This window comes from Delphinapterus leucas, chromosome 15 (assembly GCF_059928025.1).
Source record: "Delphinapterus leucas isolate spDelLeu-1000000601 "Yukka" chromosome 15, BTC_Dleu_Yukka2, whole genome shotgun sequence".
NCBI classification, from domain to species: Eukaryota; Metazoa; Chordata; class Mammalia; order Artiodactyla; family Monodontidae; genus Delphinapterus; species Delphinapterus leucas.
Window position 1 is genome coordinate 28,375,610 of NC_143143.1, and position 18,320 is coordinate 28,393,929.

The 18,320-nt window shown below is 42.4% G+C and overlaps 1 protein-coding gene across 3 annotated transcripts in view; it reads left to right on the forward strand.

The window, feature by feature from the left end:
• The first annotated feature begins 3,608 nt into the window (after nt 1–3,608).
• GSPT1 (G1 to S phase transition 1) overlaps nt 3,609–18,320 on the forward strand; it is a 31,831-nt gene continuing 17,119 nt past the window's right edge. Inside the window, exons 1-4 of one of the 3 annotated variants that reach the window (XM_089896149.1) lie at nt 3,609–4,249; nt 17,282–17,326; nt 17,445–17,486; nt 17,743–17,940. In XM_089896149.1, the coding sequence (XP_089752275.1) occupies nt 3,895–4,249; nt 17,282–17,326; nt 17,445–17,486; nt 17,743–17,940 (640 nt within the window). In that variant the 5' untranslated portion in view covers nt 3,609–3,894. The remainder of the gene's footprint in view (nt 4,250–17,281; nt 17,327–17,444; nt 17,487–17,742; nt 17,941–18,320) is intronic. The other 2 variants (XM_089896148.1, XM_022552172.3) reach the window with 2 other exon arrangements.

An 18,320-nucleotide genomic window follows, 5' to 3' on the forward strand; every position in this document is an offset into this window, starting at 1 on the left:
AATCCCACCGCACAAATACACCTTCCCTTAACTGCTTAATAGGTAACAGCCCATGTTTTAAAAAGCTTTGTAACATACAGAGAGATACATATGTTTCCTTCTCTCCTGAATGTTTACTGAGCACTTTATCCATGTCAGGCAGGCAATGTTGTACCTTATGGGAAACTCCATGGTGAATAAGACAGACTGATGGAATTAATTTTCTAGTAAGAGGTGGGCAGTAAGCATGGGAATGAATATGAATTTCAGATTGTGAAAAAATGTGAAAAACTAAAAGTAGATAAGATGGTAGAGAGTGATGTGGGTTGGCGGAGGGCCAGGGTGGCTAGGAGAGGTCTCTGAGCTGAGGACACAACATGTGAGCTGAATGACAACAAGCTAGAGAAGTGAAGATCTAGGGAAAGAGCATTCAAGGGAGAGGAAAAAAAGCTAGATATCTTTACAGAAATAGGAGTGTACTAGGTACATTGATCCACTAGGTACATTGATCCACTAGGTACAATGTACACATATTAGATATCTTGCTTTTCCCCTACTTTGCCATATATTATACATGTATTTCCATGTTGGCCTCTCACTCTTTTTAATAGCTGCATGTTATTCCATAATATTGATACACCATCACTTAACCATTTCCCTGTTGATGGACATTCAGGTTGTTTCCAGTTTGGAGCTACTGCAAAAAATGCTGGAAAGAACAGCTTTTCACACCTGTGTTCATATTTCTGTAGAAAACATCTCGAGGAGTGGGACTGCTACATCAGTGTCCATTTGTGTGCGCACATTTTCACCCACTAAAAGCCCGGGACAGCTTTGACTTTTCATATCAGTCTCATGTTCAGAGGTATAAAAGATAAACTCTTAGGTTAAAAAAGCAAAACAAACTACTGTGTATTTGATTAAAGGTGCTAATGCTGTGACCCTGATTTAAAGGCAGAATAACTAAGCTGGGGGCTTGGATGACCACAGAGAATGAGAGAGAGAGAGAGAGAGAGAGAGAGAGAGACTGAGACTAGGAATGCCAGCAGGGGGGATTTGCATTGGAAGATGGGAATATCTGTGGTAAAATGGCTCAGACTTGAACAAGCATAGCTTTGCAAAGTTAAGCTGTTGTCAAGCTAACCTTGTGTGTGTATCACAGGGAATAGCAGGACGTCCTTGGAAAACTATCTCTTAAAGTTGACAATCCTGTGTCTCAACAGCCCCAGATGAGTGTAAAAGGGCAGTATCATCCCAGACTCCCTACTGATTCCTGCATTCAAAATTTATTAAGAATGTTTTTTATGCCAGGCATTATACTGGGCATTACAAATATAAAGAAGATGAATAAAAGATTCTGACCTCAAGTTGCCCAGTCTTAACACAACAGTAATTATCAAGACATTGTAAATCAACTATACTTCAATTAAAAAAAAAAAGAAAAACGTGGGAAAAAAAAAAAAGAGCTTCTCCCTTTTCTATTTGGAACAGTGTCTCTACTCAGGCAGGTCAAAGCTTTTGAAAACAGAGTGGACTCTTTCCTGAATAATTATCCTATTCAGGGACAGTTAATGACATCAACTTTTCTAAGCTGCAGTCTTAGCAGTTTCTTTGTTCCTACAAAAAGCACCAAAAGAAACTCTGCTAATTTAATTAGATGTGAAGAACTAACCTATCAGAGTGATCACCCAGTGCCCTCCGGGTGATTCCTCTTGAAGTATGGTATCTGATGACAAGGGTTGAAGAAGGACAGTGTGGTTCACCATCTGAGTCAGTTGCTTGTGTTGACACTTTCTTAGGAGTAGGTTGGGGAGAGCAAATCTTGAGTCAGAAGTCACTTTAGGCACTTTATTTCTGACACATTGTGTTTTCTTCTTCTTGTGACTCTGAGTCAATAGCAAGGCAGGTCTCCTATATATGAAAGAAGGTCTGATTTTTATATCAATCATTGGTAAATTCTCTGTAAACCTGAGGGCAATCACTTAATACCAACTTTAAAGCAGGTCACATAAGAAAGATCCAGTGGGGTCTTCAGAGAACTGTATTAATAGGCTGTAAGCAGATTTTTGTATTAATCAAAGGAATAAATCCTCTGTTGTGGGGAGGAAAAAAATATCAATGTCCAGAAGATTTCAGGGAGCATGAACCACAGACCTGTCGAGAAACTTAAAGCCAGCCTTGTGATAATTGAGGTCACTGGTTTCTTTACATTTATAGGGCTCAATTTCCCAAGTGTTATGTGTTAAAGAAACAAAGCATCCATCAAATTTGCTAATTTAATATTAAACACAATTTCAAACCACTTAGGACTGGTTTTCAAAGGTAACTGACAGCTTTGTTTTTGATTTGTCTCATTAGGCTGAGTCCTCTTTTACCTTTAAAATAGATGTTTAAAATTAATACCTAGATCTAGATTTTGGACCTTAACATAAGGTTGTTAAGAAACATTCTTTCTGTGTTCCCCCCTGTACTCTGTTATTTCTAGCTAACAGGTTAGTTGCACTCTGTCTAGACTTCTTGCAGAAAAATATCAACAATGTTTTTCTCTGTCTTGGGATCCACAAGGGTGAATTAAAAGAAAACTTAACAGGTACTTTCCTACTTCGAGCAGTTGGGTCTACGTATTTATCTTTCGCTTTTTTTCTTTTCCCATGTTTACGGAACCGCAACCTGGCAGCGTGAGATGCAGTCAATCAAGTATTTCGGGAAAACCTGAGCAAATCCGACCATTCAAAAGAAAACCACCTCACCTGAAGGTGTATAACGACCCTGGACGCACAAAAATAACCCTGTCAGTTGGGTCCAGCTGGCTACATCATGGAATATGGCAAACTTCTGTTTAGTTTGCAAAGCCCTTGACCGGGAGGAGGAAGGGACGGAAAAGTTTGAGTGAGGGCTTTAAATGACTAGTCATACAGACAGTGAGTCATTGTAAGTTTCCAGTTAATAATCCCCTCTGCCGGAGTAGAACCTGGGCCGGAGCGCTTTATAAGCCACTTTGCAGTTTTAGTGGTAATGGGTCACGGTTTTATTGTCTCTTCCACCAAATGAATACAGAAAATGAAGGACGCCCTGCGTCGCCTTTGAAATGTAGGGCAAACTCTGGCTGGGGGCGGGGAGGAGGAAGGTGGAAAGAAAGAGAACACTGTGCGGAGACTGTAAGGCAGGGAACGCAGAGGGCTGGTGAAAAGAGAAAGAAGGAATTTTCAGGAGTTGAAAGCTTTTTTCTCCACCTTAGAACTGCTGCTGTTCGTTTTCCCGCGTCCTGTGTAGAACAGGACGGAGCGGGCCACCCCCGCGAGCTGAGAGACTCACGGTCCCCCGCCCTGCGCCGAATCGCACCAGGGCTCGCTCTCACCCCTGCCCCCACCCGGTGACAGGTGGGGCCGCCGAGCTTCGACCAGACCTCCGCCTCCTCGCGCTGCATGCCGGGAGCCGGCGCCGCTTCCGGTTGCTTCCGGCCCCGAACTCCGACTCCCGTCTGCCCCCGGGAAAACCGCAGAGGCGTCGCGCGGATCCTGTCGGAACTCGTAGTTCCGCCTTCTGCCGCGCTTCATAGGTGGAAACGGGGTTGACCGGGGCCGAGAACTACCGAGGCGAAGGTACGGGTAGCGGCGAGGGGTCAATCTGCTCCGGGCGTGGGGTTGGCGCTGAGACGGTCGGAGGTGGTTGGGGCTGGGTGGGAGGAGATCCGCTCGCACACACGAGGAGGGTTGAGCCGCTGGTGCCGTTGTCGTCGCGAGTGCGGAGTCGGGACTGGAGCTGCTGCCGCGACAACGTCGGGAATTGTGCCGCTAGCCCCCGGGCTTTCTGCCTCGCCGCTTCCCTGGGTCAGCGCGGCCTGCTCCTCCCCGGCCCATAGCCCCCGCCTCCATTTCCCGCCCTCGCTTTACCACACACACGGCCCCCCCGATCATGGATCCTGGCAGTGGTGGCGGCGGTGGTGGCGGTGGCGGCGGCGGCGGCGGGAGCAGCAGCAGCAGCGACTCAGCACCGGACTGCTGGGACCAGGCAGACATGGAAGCCCCCGGGCCAGGCTCGTGCGGCGGCGCCGGCGGTCCCTTGGCGGCGGCGGCCGAGGCCCAGCGTGAGCACCTCAGCGCGGCCTTCAGCCGGCAACTCAACGTCAACGCCAAGCCCTTCGTGCCCAACGTCCACGCCGCCGAGTTCGTGCCGTCCTTCCTGCGGGGTCCGGCCCAGTCGCCGGCACCCCCACCTGGCGTCGCCGCCAACAACCACGGAGCCGGCAGCGGCGCGGGAGGCCCTTCGGGTAAAGGGCCGGGACGCGGGGCAGCCCCGGGACGCGGGAGGTAGCCGGGCTGCGAGGGCGGGAGCAGCCGGCCTGGGGGCCGGAGCTCACCTGGGATGGAGCCCGGGATGGGGTCGAGGGCGCGCCTCGCCGGGCCGGGGACGCGTGGCCGTGGGGCCGGGCGGCACGTGGGGCGCTGACAGCGGCGCCCGCTGTCCTGGGTGGGGCGGCCCCGGTCCGGGGAGGCGGACTGCGTAGGCTGACCGCGGCGGAGGGCCGGTCGGGGCGGGAGCAGGGTGCCGGGCACACCGGAGGGGCCTGGTGTCCGCTCCTCCCCCCCGGGGCCGCACTTCCCCGCTGGAAGTGGGAACAGTATGGGACGGAGAGGGGGACGGCCGCGGGTCAGTGCCACGAGGCCTAGAAGCGAGGACAGATGGAGCCAGGAGGAGTCGGCCGGATGGGCGTTGAGAGAGATGAGGAGTTGGGGAGGACGACTGGTCGAGTTTTCCCTTCACCTTGGGCCTAGGCGAGAGAGCGTCTCTCGCTGCAATTTCTATTACTGAAACTGTAATTACATTTAACAGATCTACGGCACCGAACCGTCCTGAAGGAATCCCAGGATGCATTGCAGTCTTGCGATGGGGCAGAAACTGTTGGCTATCTATAGATCTTTTTCACCTTTAGCATTTTGTAAGCTTGTGAAGTTCATAGTGTCCCAAAGTTAAGAGTTCCTCACTTAACATTAAAGTGCGTAGGAGGCTACGCTGATTTGTGTGCCCTTTTTATAAGTGGGATTTGGACTCTTCTCCTTAGTTGGTGACACGTTTAGAATTTTTATTGCGTTAAAATCGTTTGCCTTATTAAGGTTGCTTGGTGTAACTCTCTCTCTGTGCTCCTGTGTCAGGAATTAGTCTGTTCAAACTTATTAGGTGTCACGCGTCGTTTTGACCATAGCGAGTAGACAGGCTTTCTGTGGTTTCGAGTTAAGTTGTCTTCAAAACTCTTTGAGTATTTAGGGGCTGCTTAAGTGATGGCATGCTTTCAGGTACTGATTTTGTAGGAATGTCAAATGAGTGAACTTGATTTCTCTTTAAAGTTCTATATTGTAGCATTTCTTGGATAAGTAGACATTGTAAAAGTGCTCTAGGAGTTTAGTTTCTTCAGAGACTTTGGCTACAGTTTTCTCTCTAGAGGCAAAAAGCGTGTTTGGGGAAATGTTTTTGGGAAGTATGTCTGTGAGCACAAAGTTCGGATTTGCTTGTTTTATTGACTGGTATTTCTTTTACTGTGTGAAGCCGTTGAAGTTTGCCCTTTGAATTGAATAAGGAAGCTTAGCTTTGCTTAGACCAAGTCCTTTGGGCCACATAAACTAGTTCGCTTACCAACTCCTAAAAGTGCCTCTTTCCCCAAACCTTATCATGAAGTTTGCTTTTATCCAGCCATTTTAGTTTTTGGCCCTCCCTCCTAACTCTGGAGTTGCCAGTCATCAAGGGACCATCATCCTTAGAGCAGTGGTCTGGAATGGTGGTCGTTCTTGAGTAAGTAGGCATTACCTCTTATGTAGAAGAACTGTCTTTTCTCTTCCCGGTATTTGCCAATTTGCAGTTTTAATCCTTTGCTCTGTGACACTGCTAGAAATTGGAGATGTAAGAATGTATAGGAAAGTGGTTGTCCCTACCTTATGGTCCCTACATTGTGGTCGGTTTTTTCTTTTTTTAATCAGAAACCTATCTTGGTGTTACTGACTCTATCAGCTGCTTCTGCAAAATGCCAGTTAATGTTAAAACAACAACAGCAACAACAACAACCCATCCTCTGTAGGATGTCTGTTTGGAAAAGAATGGATTTTCTAAATTGAGGTCCAGAGTTAATGTGGCACCGTTGGATTGCATGTTCCAGCTCATTCAGGTCCATAAATTACCAGCATCAGAGCAGAGAACTACGGAAGAAGCAGGGAAAAAATTGGAAATAGCACTTAGGTTGAAATTTACAAAGGGGAAACCATAAAGTTTGCAGGTTTTTTATACTGAGGAAACGGACTGTAGGGCTAGCATGTTTTCTTCTGTTGTTAACCCATAGCTGAAATTGGTGGTGGGTGTGTTTTTAAACTAGATACCAGGGGAGCTCTTGAAGGAGTCTAGAGGTAGAGCACTAGAATGAATGACTTTTAAAATGAATGAACGACTTTTAAAATGTATGTGTCTAGTATGAATATCTGTCATTCTCTGGAAAGAGGGCTAGTTTTCTCTTTTTCTCTCTTTTCTTCTTTCTTTTTTTTTTTTTTTTTTGAAATAATTTCAGTGGTGCTTTGAGCAGCAGGTAGAGGAAGATGCTTTGGCACAAAGCGTCATTCACTTTCACTGGCAGGCTGCTGGTTAATGCTTATATCCAGCTGTCTTGAGTCAGAACATGGGATTCAGTGTTGACCTTGGATTCCTTTGAAAATTTTTAATATAGGTTTCCAGATTAATGATTAAGTAGAACTCATGTAAGTGTAATTAAGTATAATTCACTTAAGAGCAGTTCTCTACAGATGCAAGTAAAATGGCTAAGTGATGGTAGTTTAGAGTCCCTGAAATGAATGAAAATGTAGACAAGGGTTGTGTGTGCTAGAACATTTTCTGTGATCGAATGTACTTATTTTCAGTTTCAATTTGCACCAAGTTCAGTCTTGCTCTGTCTTTTTTAGTGTGAAATGAGAAACAGGTTCAGCAATGTTAATCAGGGTTACTTGGTGTCTTGGTCTGATTGGGCTGCTATAACAAAATACTGTAGACTTGGTAGCTTGTCAGCAACAGAAATCTATTGCTCACAGTTCCGAAGCCTGGAAGTCTGAGATCAGGGTGCCAGCCTGGATGGGTGAGGGCCCTCTTTCCTCTTCTGGATAACAGAATGCATACTGACTTCTTTCTGTGTCCTCACAGGGCTGAAGAGGCAAAGGAGCTCTCTGGGGCTTCTTTTAGAAAGGCACTAATCCCATTTATGAGGGCTCTGCCCTCATGACCTAAGGCCTCCCAAAGGCCCCACCTAATACCATCACTTTGGGCATTAGGATTTCAACATACGAATTTTGGGAGGAACGCAAAACATTCAGGCCATAGAATCTGGACTTTTAGACACTGCCAGAGCTTCTAAAGTAATGGTGTAGAGTTCGTAGAGTTGTTTCTGTCATCCCACCCTCAATGCCTCTCAAAACTCTGCGGTTGTAAAATGGGTATAGAATAAAAGTAGCAGTCCCCAGTGAGCCCGTAGAGGGGGCTTATCTCCCAAATGTAACGAATTATATTGAACTTTAAAGAGAAATGTTCTGTTTTGTAGTGTTTGGTTTTTGCTGAATGCCTTGTGGAGAAGGGACTTTTTTTTGATGATTGTTATGATTCACATACCATAAAATTCACCTTTTAAAAGTTCAGTGGTTTTTTAGTATATTCACAAAGTTGTGCTACCGTCCCCACTTGGTGGATGCTTGTTAATCACTGAATTTTCCCAAAGGTGACCTCCTCAGGGCCACCGAGTAGAGAAGATCCAGAGTCAAAGTGATGGTTGTTTTGTCCTGAAGGGCTCTTACACTTTATGTTAAAGAACACCAGCTGATTGATAGTTAAGTTTACATAGATGATAGATATGGTTCTCCACTTGACACTTGTTTTTCTTTTCCTATGTGACTGAAATGCCTGCAATAACAATTCTAATAGAAAGGACTTTTCAGATGGGACAGTGAATGGGATAAGTGGGTTGAGGAGATTAGAGAAAGTATTGTTCTTGGAGTATTATTTCTTTTCCTACCTTGACTTACTGATTATTAGAGATCATTCGGTTTTGGCTCTTGTTTCATGATTTTACATGTTGGAACGGCTCAGGTGTGAGGATATAGGGAACAAGTGAGGGCATCCGCTAGTGCTATGCCATGTTGAGCAGCTGTTTAAACTGTTAGAAATTTTGATTGGGAATAAACCTTCTTTATTTATTTGTTTATTTTTTTGGCCATGTCACTGCATGTGGGATCTTAGTTCCCTGACCAGGGATGGAACCCGTGCCCCCTGCAGTGGAAGAGCAGAGTCATAACCACTGGACCGCCAGGGAAATCCCATGTGAATAAACCTTCTTTAGAGCAGGTTTTATTCAGTGCTTTTTGCTTCTGTGTGTGTGTGTGTCCTTTGTTTATTTTTCACCTTTTCTGGAATTGTACTGCATGAAAAGATAACAATTAAAACATATCACAGCGAGTTAGGGAAATATTGTAGAGAACAGATTTTAGCCTTGTTTTTTTTGCTGGGGAGGAAAGTTAAAATAGCGTTGTCTTTCTGATTGGAGAGAAAGGAAGGAAGAAGAGATTTGATAAACTTTTGGGGTGAGTTAGCAGTATTAGAATGAAATTTTTTGAGGTATGAATCTCTGGTTTTCTTAAGATATATGTATAGCAATTAGTGAACAGACATTTGCCTGCCTACAGAAGGCAGGATGCTGTGCTAGGCACTTGAAGTGGTACCACCAAAATGGAGAACTGTTTCTCAAGGAGTCTAAAAAGGGATCAGATACCCAGTTTACTCTAATGGAAGACACTTCTTGGTAAGAGGGCCAGGTACAGGGTGTAGAGGGCTTTCAAAGCTGAGAAGAATTGTTCACAGGTACCCTTGTATAAATTCAGTCGTGAAATCTTAAAACCAAAGATCTATTTTCTACTAAGTGTTCTTTGTGAATACCATAAGATTGGGGGTGGGTTTTTTGAGCTATAATTAACATATAAAATTCATCCTTTAAGTTTGTTAGAAATTTGCTAAAGTAGAGCATCAGTCATCTTTACACTACTTGTAAGTAGAGGCTTGTTTATTTCATATCAAACAGCAGTGAGTTACTGTGATTCTGGCTGTCTATTAGGCATGTTAATTTAGAATTTCATCATTCTATTCACAGTTCTTAGAAATGTTGGGGAAGCAAGAATTTGGCTACTAGTTGAAGGTCCTTGATCTTTCTGCCGTCCTCAGACTCCTTTTTTAGCTGTCAGTTGCTGATTCATACCAAAGCTTCTTAAAAGGTGTGTCCTTGTTTTCAGTAGATTTTAACAAAGCGTGGCTGGACTACAGATGTGTAGTTGGTTTTTTCCATAAATGACTTTGTTCTAAGGAAACCTAGTCGTTACAATACTCTAAGTTAAACCAGTGCCCATTATACTCTACTTCCTAGGTGAGAGAAACACTTAGCAAGGATTTTTTGAGCATCTTTCACTAGCCTAGCTTGAGAGTGGTCACACCAAATTCCAGACCACATTCTGAAAAAGTAATTGTATGTCACTTCACTTGAAACAAAAAAAGCATACCTTAGCAAACTACTATGTATAAAATAAATAAACTACAAGGATATATTGTACAGCACAGGGAATATAGCCAGTATTTTATAACAACTATAAATGGAGTATAACCTTTAAAAATTGTGAATCGCTGTGTTGTACACCTGAAACTTATGTAATATTGTGTATCAACTCTACCTCAATTAAAAAAAAAAGTGCGTACCTTAGGATGTCCCTGGGGAAATTTCCCAGTTGACTAGTTCTATAGAACTCCAGTGGGTTGCTGTACTGCTAAGTAGTCTGTGTCCATCTTCTTTGCAGAGTTTGGTTGCACATGGGTGTTTTTCTGTTTTCTTTGTGCTTTTTTGTGGTATCTGAAATTAAATATCTCATTGTTTTTGCAGTAGATAGGATATAAATCATAAATAAGACTATCTTTTAGGTTTGTTTTAAAAGAGGGGAATTTTAGTTACTCTACAGAAAAGCCTAATCAGGTTGATATGTGGCATTGCTTTAGTGACTGAGTAAATAGGTTCTTAGAATGTTAGGGCTAGAAATGACCTGGCAGTAATACAGCCTCATTTTCAGATGAAGAAACTGAACCCTACAGATGCTGAGTGAATGCCTAAGGTCACTCACAGATTTAAGGACACAGTTGAGTCTAGAATCCAAATTTGCCAGCGCTAATTTAGTGCTCTCACTGCCACACCATGCTGTTTAATAATGGGGAAAAGGGCATGCCTAGAGCTAATTACTACAACCTGCATGGATTTTCTGAGAGAGTGGCCCTGGAATTTGCTTTTCTTTATTTCATTCTTAAAAGTTTTTGTAATTATTATGGGGCTTTGAAATGCTTGTAATAATAATTTTTTTTTTTTTTTTTTGTTTTGCGGTACGCCGGCCTCTCACTGTTGTGGCCTCTCCCGTTGCGGAGCACAGGCTCCGGACGCGCAGGCTCAGCGGCCATGGTTCACGGGCCCAGCCGCTCCGCGGCATGTGGGATCTTCCCGGACCGGGGCACGAACCCGTGTCCTCTGCATCGGCAGGCAGACTCTCAACCACTGCGCCACCAGGGAAGCCCTCGTAATAATAAATTTATTGAGCAGTTACCATGTGGTTAATATGCCCTTATCTTCACAACAACCTCTTGAGGTATAGGTACTGTTGACCCATTTTTACAGATTAGAAAATTAAGGTTCAGAGAAGCTAAATAAACAGGTGAGGTGACATCCATGAATAAATGGAGGAGTTAGGATGAGAATCTAGGTCTGATTTCAAAGCTTATTCCTAGTAATAGTAACTCCACTAGTTTCTTTGTGATTGGACATTAAAAGACCTTTTTGGCTGAGACACTTTTTCAGAAACTGGGCCTATGAGTTTGTGCACTATGGCACCGTCTCTATGTTCTTTCTCAGTAGTAGCTGGGTGACATTGTCATAAGTAGGCAATGCTCTAATTTAAAGTAATATTTTGAAATTACTTCTTCATACATTTTAGGAAATCATGTAGAATACTTTAAACAGTTCTGTTCACCACTGTCTGTAACATTGTGTGTTTTTATTTTTAGAGTGTTAGGTAGTTAAGGCAAAACCAGGGACTCTTGTATATGTTCTGTGGGCTTTTCTTTCTGATGTCTGCCTTTACTATTTAACAGTGTTGTCTGTGGGAGAAAAATGCCTCAACGTGCAGTTTTGGTAAGACTATATGGTCACCTGTGTGCTAGAGAATTTTAGTTTTTTATTCAAGCTGTACTTTAACATCTCTTGGATATTGTTTCTCTAGCTCCTTTCTTAGAAAATTGGCACATATAAAATTGTTTTTACTCTGCTGAACCCTAACGGAAACTGCTTGAATTAATTCAGTAAAAATTAACTGTATATTTATTCTATTACAGTACACTGTGCCAACCTGTGGAGATTACAAGAGTAGAGACAAAAAAGCCTCCATATTCCAGAAAACCAGTCATTCTGGCAGTCCATAATCTCCTAGGGAACAAGAACTAAGCTATGTGTGTAGGTGGATCTATAATTGAAAGAAGGGTCATATCCTAGAGGAGTTCAGAAGAGAGCTCATTAGCCCTTCGGGGTGGTGGGGTGGACCGGGAATGGGATAGAAGTGGAAAACCAGATAAGGCAAGTTCCTACCGCAATTGAGGAGACTACTCCTTCAGAGGAACTAGAACTGTGTACATGTGGCTATTTAATTTTAAAATTAAATAAAATCTAAAATTCAGTTCCTCGGTCACAGTAGCTACCTTGCAAGTGCTTTAATAGCCACATGTGGCTAGTGACTATCATCACAGCACAGATATAGCACATTTCCACCATTGTAGAAACTCGTATTGGACAGAATTGTCACACTGTTTCTCACTTCCATGCAGTGTAGGACACTTGTGACTTCTGTGACAACGCTGAAGTTTTTGTTTTTTTTCTTTAATGAACACACCATTTAGCTAACAGGCGTAAGATATTTTAGTTAGGATGGCTATTTTAAATATCTGTATTCAGTGTGTAAAGAGGATTAGAGATTGGTTTTATATCTAAAGCAGTGCAGATTTAAATTGCTTATTTATGAAATATATGGATTAAGCACTTTTCAAGAATTGGCCATACGTTTGGGGCTTCCCTGGTGGCGCAGTGGTTGAGAGTCTGCCTGCCGATGCAGGGGACACAGGTTCGTGCCCCGGTCCGGGAAGATCCCACATGCTGCCGAGCGGCTAGGCCCGTGAGCCATGGCTGCTGAGCCTGCGCGTCCGGAGCCTGATCTCCGCAATGGGAGAGGCCACAACAGTGAGAGGCCCACGTACCGCAAAAAAAAAAAAAAAAAAAAAAAAAAAGAATTGGCCATACGTTTGTGTAAATAAAACATGTAGCCAGAATTAAAACATGGTTTTCATTACCTGACACATGTATGTTCTTGACTAACCTGTGCTGTACTGTGAACTGGCAAAATAGGAGTCTCCATGTTGAAGTCCTTTGATCCATGATCAAATCTTTAAAAACTTTTTTATATTCTTTAAAAAAAATCGAGCCGAAATCCGTATAACATAAAATTAACCATTTTAAAGTGAACAATTCAGTGGCATTCAGTACATTCAGTGTTGTAAAAACCATCACCTCTGTCTAGTTTTTTTTCTAATATATATATTTATTTTATTTATCTTTGGCTGCGTTGGGTCTTTGTTGCTTCGCGCAGGCTTTCTCTAGTTGCGGCGAGCGGGGGCTACTCTTCGTTGCAGTGTGTGGGCTTCTCATTGCGGTGGCTTCTCTTGCTGTGGAGCATGGGCTCTAGGCCCATGGGCTTCAGCAGTTGTGGCACATGGGCTCAGTAGTTGTGGCTCACGGGCTCTAGAGCGCAGGCTCCATAATTGTGGCGCATGGGCTTAGTTGCTCCGTGGCATGTGGGATCTTCCTGGACCAGGGCTCGAACCCGTGTCCCCTGCGTTGACAGGTGGATTCTTAACCACTGCGCCACCAGGGAAGTCCCCACCTCTGTCTAGTTTAAAAATATTTTCATCACCCCAAAAGGAAACCTGTACCCATTAAGCAGTTACTTCCCATTCCCCTTTCCTTCCAGCTTCTGGCAACCACCAATCTGCTTTCTGCCTCTCTGGATTTACCTATTCTGAATATTTCTTGTAAGTGGAATGGTATAACATGTGACCTTTTGTGACTGGCTTATTTCACCATGATCAAATTTAACTAGCAATTTTAAGACCCAGATTATCATCTGTGTTAAACCACAGTCAATACTGTTGCCCGACTGTTTTTTGGTAAAATCTTTTCTTGTTTTAAAAATTGTGGTAATAATTTTACCACAGTTACTTCTCTTTTTAACTTAGGGTGTGGCAGTTTTATTCACTCATACACTCTGATAACTTTCCTACTTAATTAGAATTATTCCTTTGAACACTTGATAAGGTTATGTTTCTGAACATGGAGATACCATTGGAAAATACGAAACCATAATTTCATTCCTTGGGAGGTTTACTTCTCTTTCACTAACAGATATGAACCATGCAGGACTTGAGAAATCAAGCACTAATAGTCACCTGTTTGCTAACCATAAACAAATGACTTTGGGCCTAGTAGAATTCTAAGTCCAGGATCAATAGTAGCCAGTAAATCTGGATGTGATACGCATTTTGAGTAAGACCAGAGTAGAATGAACAAGAAGGGGTTGCGTGTGTGTGTGTGTGTGTGTGTAGACTGGCTACAACTATACTGAGAAGCTTAAATTTAGGGAACATCTTATTATTATATCTGTGATTTTTCTGGTTCATTATTCCAAAAACATCTATCACTTTGCAGATGTCTCTAGCATTGCCATTAAGTTTATGTTATCCGTGGTCTGAATGCATGGAAAGCTTTTTTCCACTATGGGAAAACTATGGTCAACTTCTTATTTGGGGCCCCTTTAATAATATCATGAGGTGTATATTAAGCATTTAATTGCTTTTGGTACTTGACTCTGTAAGCTTTATAAACTTAAAACAAACATACTATAAAGGTTAAGATATTTTGAAAAACCGTGAACAAATTTTGCATTATGCATCCATGGGGGTGATTTCATGACTGATGTCACTGTCATGAGAAGTTCCTTACAGCCTAATGCACGTATTGTATACTTGTAAATTTAAGAGTTGGTTCTAGAACTAGGTGATCAGGTGTATGTACTACTTCATTGCTCACTTGCAGTTTGGGTCATCTTAATAAGTGACAGGAGAGTCCACCATACCAGTTATCTCAGTCTTTTCCTGCCTTAAAATATTTGTACATCATCACTTACTCTGTTTACTTTTTCTTTCTTTTTTTTTTTATTTCTTTTTTTTTTTTGCGGTACGCGGGCCTCTCACTGTTGTGGCCTCTCCTGTTGCGGAGCACAGGCTCCGGACGCGCTGGCTCAGGGGCCATGGCTCACGGGCCCAGCTGCTCCATGGCATGTGGGATCTTCCCGGACCAGGGCACGAACCCGTGTCCGGAACCCGTGCCCCCTGCGTCAGCAGGCGGACTCTCAACCACTGCACCACCAGGGAAGCCCTCGGTTTACTTTTTCTGAGTGATTTTCAACAGGGGCTGTCTGAGGAAGGGCAAGATGGCACTTAACATAACTTGGAAAAGCCCAGTTGAGTCTGATACGTTAGATAGTAGTTATCTATTTCATAGGGTCTTCAGGGGAATTAAATGAGACAGCAGTTAGCACATAAGGGCTCAATAAAAATTAACTGGAGTTAGGGTAATTTGCCACCAACTTCACCCCCATCTCCAGCACTGTATGGATTGGTGAGTGCTTCTTATCCTTGTCTAGCCCATAATAGACACTCAGTACATGTTAGCTGATAGAATTGAATTGATACTCAGTCATGTTTGGAGGTGGAGACTCATATTTGTTGAATATCTACTAGGTGCCACAAGTTATTTAATTGATACTATACAAATGTATTCTCTCATTTAATCTTGTCTGGCAGATGGCATGCCATTTCCATGATTCCAGTGAAATAATTGTATCTCATAATTTATAAATGACAAGCCAGGATTTAAAGCCAGGAGTCAGCTCAGTTTTGCCCTCTTGCTACTACCCTGTGCCACCTCCTCCATCCCTAGGGTGGTATGTGAACTTGATTCATTTATAGCACTGCCTGGCTTTCTCTGAAAATTGAGTAGTTTTTCCTTATCTTACCTATAAACTTTTTAAATAGGAAAACAAAATAAGTATATTACGTCTGAAGTACAATTCCTGTTACCTTCCAAACTGAGTTCAAAGGATTTTTCTCCCCAGTTTCTGTTAAAATACCCTGCTTAACCACATAAGTTGGGGTCATCTTAGACTTTTCATACTTCCTTTCTTCCTACTCCTGTCAGATATTGCTCCCATTATCTTTGCACTTAACACCTCCTCTAATTGTACTGCTTATTTGTCCTGATGGCATACTTTTTATAAGTAGTGTTTTTGGTCTTTCTGCCTTGTAGTCTTTACTTCTCTGGTTCATCTATGCACTACCATAGAATGATCCTCCTAAGTAACACTTGGCTGGTATGTCACTTCTTTCCTCAAAAAATTGGTTGCCCTTTACCTTTCAGGGATAGGAATTACATTTTTTTTTTTTTTTCTTCTTTTTTGGCCATGTCGTGCTGGCTTGCAAAATCCCAGTTCCCTGACCAGGGATTGAACCCAGGGCCATGGCAGTGAAAACCTGGAATCCTAACTACTAGACCACCAGGGAACTCCCAGGAATTACTTTCTTCAGCACTTCATGTTATTGAAGATTGGGCCCAAAATTTTGTTGACTTATGGGTGTTAATACTTTCTGGGCAATGATTTTATTTTTTTCACACAAATCAACAATGTATTTCAGTTATTTTAGATCTAATAAAATTGCAGCTGTAGAATTCCAGATTCTATTCCATAATACAATAATATTAGTGTTGATTTTATTTTTAAGAATTTTTTATTTTTTTGTTAGTTTCTGCTTTATAACAGAGTGAATCAGCTGTACGTATACATATATCCCCATATCTCCTCCCTCTTGCATCTCCCTCCCACCCTCCCTATCCCACCCCTCTAGGTGGTCACAAAGCACCGAGCTGATCTCCCTGTGCTATGCGGCTGCTTCCCACTAGCTATCAGTTTTACATTTGGTAGAGTATATATGTCCATGCCACTCTCTCACTTAGTCCCAGCTTACCCTTCCCCCTCCCTGTGTCCTCTGAGCAATGATTTTAAATGTGAGTTTTGCAGGTTATTCTTTATTGGTGTGCAGGATTAATGTGACTTCAAATTCTTTGATGTCTTTGTGCATCTTGTGTATTGTTTTTTTTTTTTTTTTTGCGGTACGCAGGCCTCTCACTGTTGTGGCCTCTCCCTTTGCGGAGCACAGGCTCCGGACGCGCAGGCTCAGCGGCCATGGTTCACGGGCCCAGCCGCTCTGTGGCATGTGGGATCTTCCCGGACCGGGGCATGAACCTGCGTCCCCCGCATCGGCAGGTGGACTCTCAACCACTGCGCCACCAGGGAAGCCCTTGTGTATTCTTTAAAGCAAGAGTACTTAGATATTGGAGTATCATTTAGGTTTATCAGATATAAAAAATAAACTTATGTATTGGGGTATTAGAGTATATTTCACATACATCTCTTCCAGTGATGTCATAAGATTTGCAGTATGACACTTGTGGAAACTGGATTGTTGCTTGACCTTAGAATTCTAATATATGACAAAACTGGCATCATTGTAGTCACTTTTTATGAGATGATGTAAGGGCCTATATGCATTTCAGAGACTATATGAATGTCCTTTTAATTTTATTGGTATTGAATAGAATTTATTCAAGGATCTTGATAATACATATGATTATAGAATCTTAAAAAGGACTGATCATTGCCTTCTTGGGCTAGAGCTACCAAGGGAGAATCTATAGAAGTAATGTGTATTTGTTGAGCAGAATCTTACTTATTTGATCTGTGCTGGGCTGCAGATTACTTTTATAATATCTGTAAAGGAAAAGTTTATGAAGCAAATTCAGAGAATAAACATGGTTTTGTGAATACATTTTAGTTACTGAAAATGTTTTAAAATTGGCTGTGATGGGTAGATTTTTTAGTAAGTTAAACAGAGGCTTCTAATTTGAAAGCCTAAATTAGTTGCCATTGTTCTGAATTATTGAGGGTTTTGTTTTGTTATTGAACTTCTATTTTTCCTGTATTTTAAAAGGTATGTAAAATGGATGTATAGGTCTCAATTTTTAATAGAAGTTATTTCTATTAAACAGCACCTGTGGAACCTTCTCAAGAGGAACAGTCATTGTTGTGTGAAGGTAATTTTCTATGATGTGACTCTTTGAACATCTAATTCAGAAAACATTAAGTTGTCTGTGGTGTGTAAAGCTAGATACTATTTTGTAAATATATATTATATCTCAATTTCTTGTCTAGGTTCAAATTCAGCTGTTAGCATGGAACTTTCAGAAGCTGTTGGTAAGAAAATTTCTGACCATATTAATACAGTAATATGAAACTCTTTCACTCTCAAGATTTAAGGTACAAATGTAAGTGTTATGCTTATTATAATGCCTACATTTAAAACTGAATCTTTGCTGTTAGGATTTAGAAAACAGAACTAATTGGGCATTAATACTGCCATGATAAATTAATTAATTTATTTATTTATTTATTTAATTTTTGCGGTACGCGGGCCTCTCACTGTTGCGGTCTCTTCCATTGCGGAGCACAGGCTCCGGACGTGCAGGCTCAGCGGCCATGGCTCACGGGCCCAGCCGCTACTGGGGCATATGGGATCTTCCCGGACCGGGACACGAACCCGTGTCCCCTGCATCGGCAGGCGGACTCTCAACCACTGCGCCACCAGGGAAGCCCCATGATAAATTTATTGATGGCAAATATAAAAGAATCGAATGGAGGAAATGCAGAAGTCAGTTTGAATAGTTGTACTTGATCCATTTACTTTGTGAAAATTTTCTTCTTTTTTGTAATGTTCTTACCCTTAAGGGTTTCATATTCCCAAGGTGATTAATAACGTCGATATCAAAGTTCTGTTACTTGAAGAGGAAAAAGAAAAGATCTAAATCTTTTCACACTTTTTTTATTCTGATTTGGAACTTCCCCTTTCTTCTACTGTCAGGACATCTTGACGATGGAATAACTGGGCTGTTAGGAATGTTGGATCTGCTGTTCATGTTTTGTTTGTCCTTATGAAGATGAAGCTACGTTAAAATAGTCTCTTCTAGTCTCTGAGTCAGAGCTCTGATGTCAGCAGTGAGGAGGCTAGCTTGTCCATTTCTGTTGTGAAAG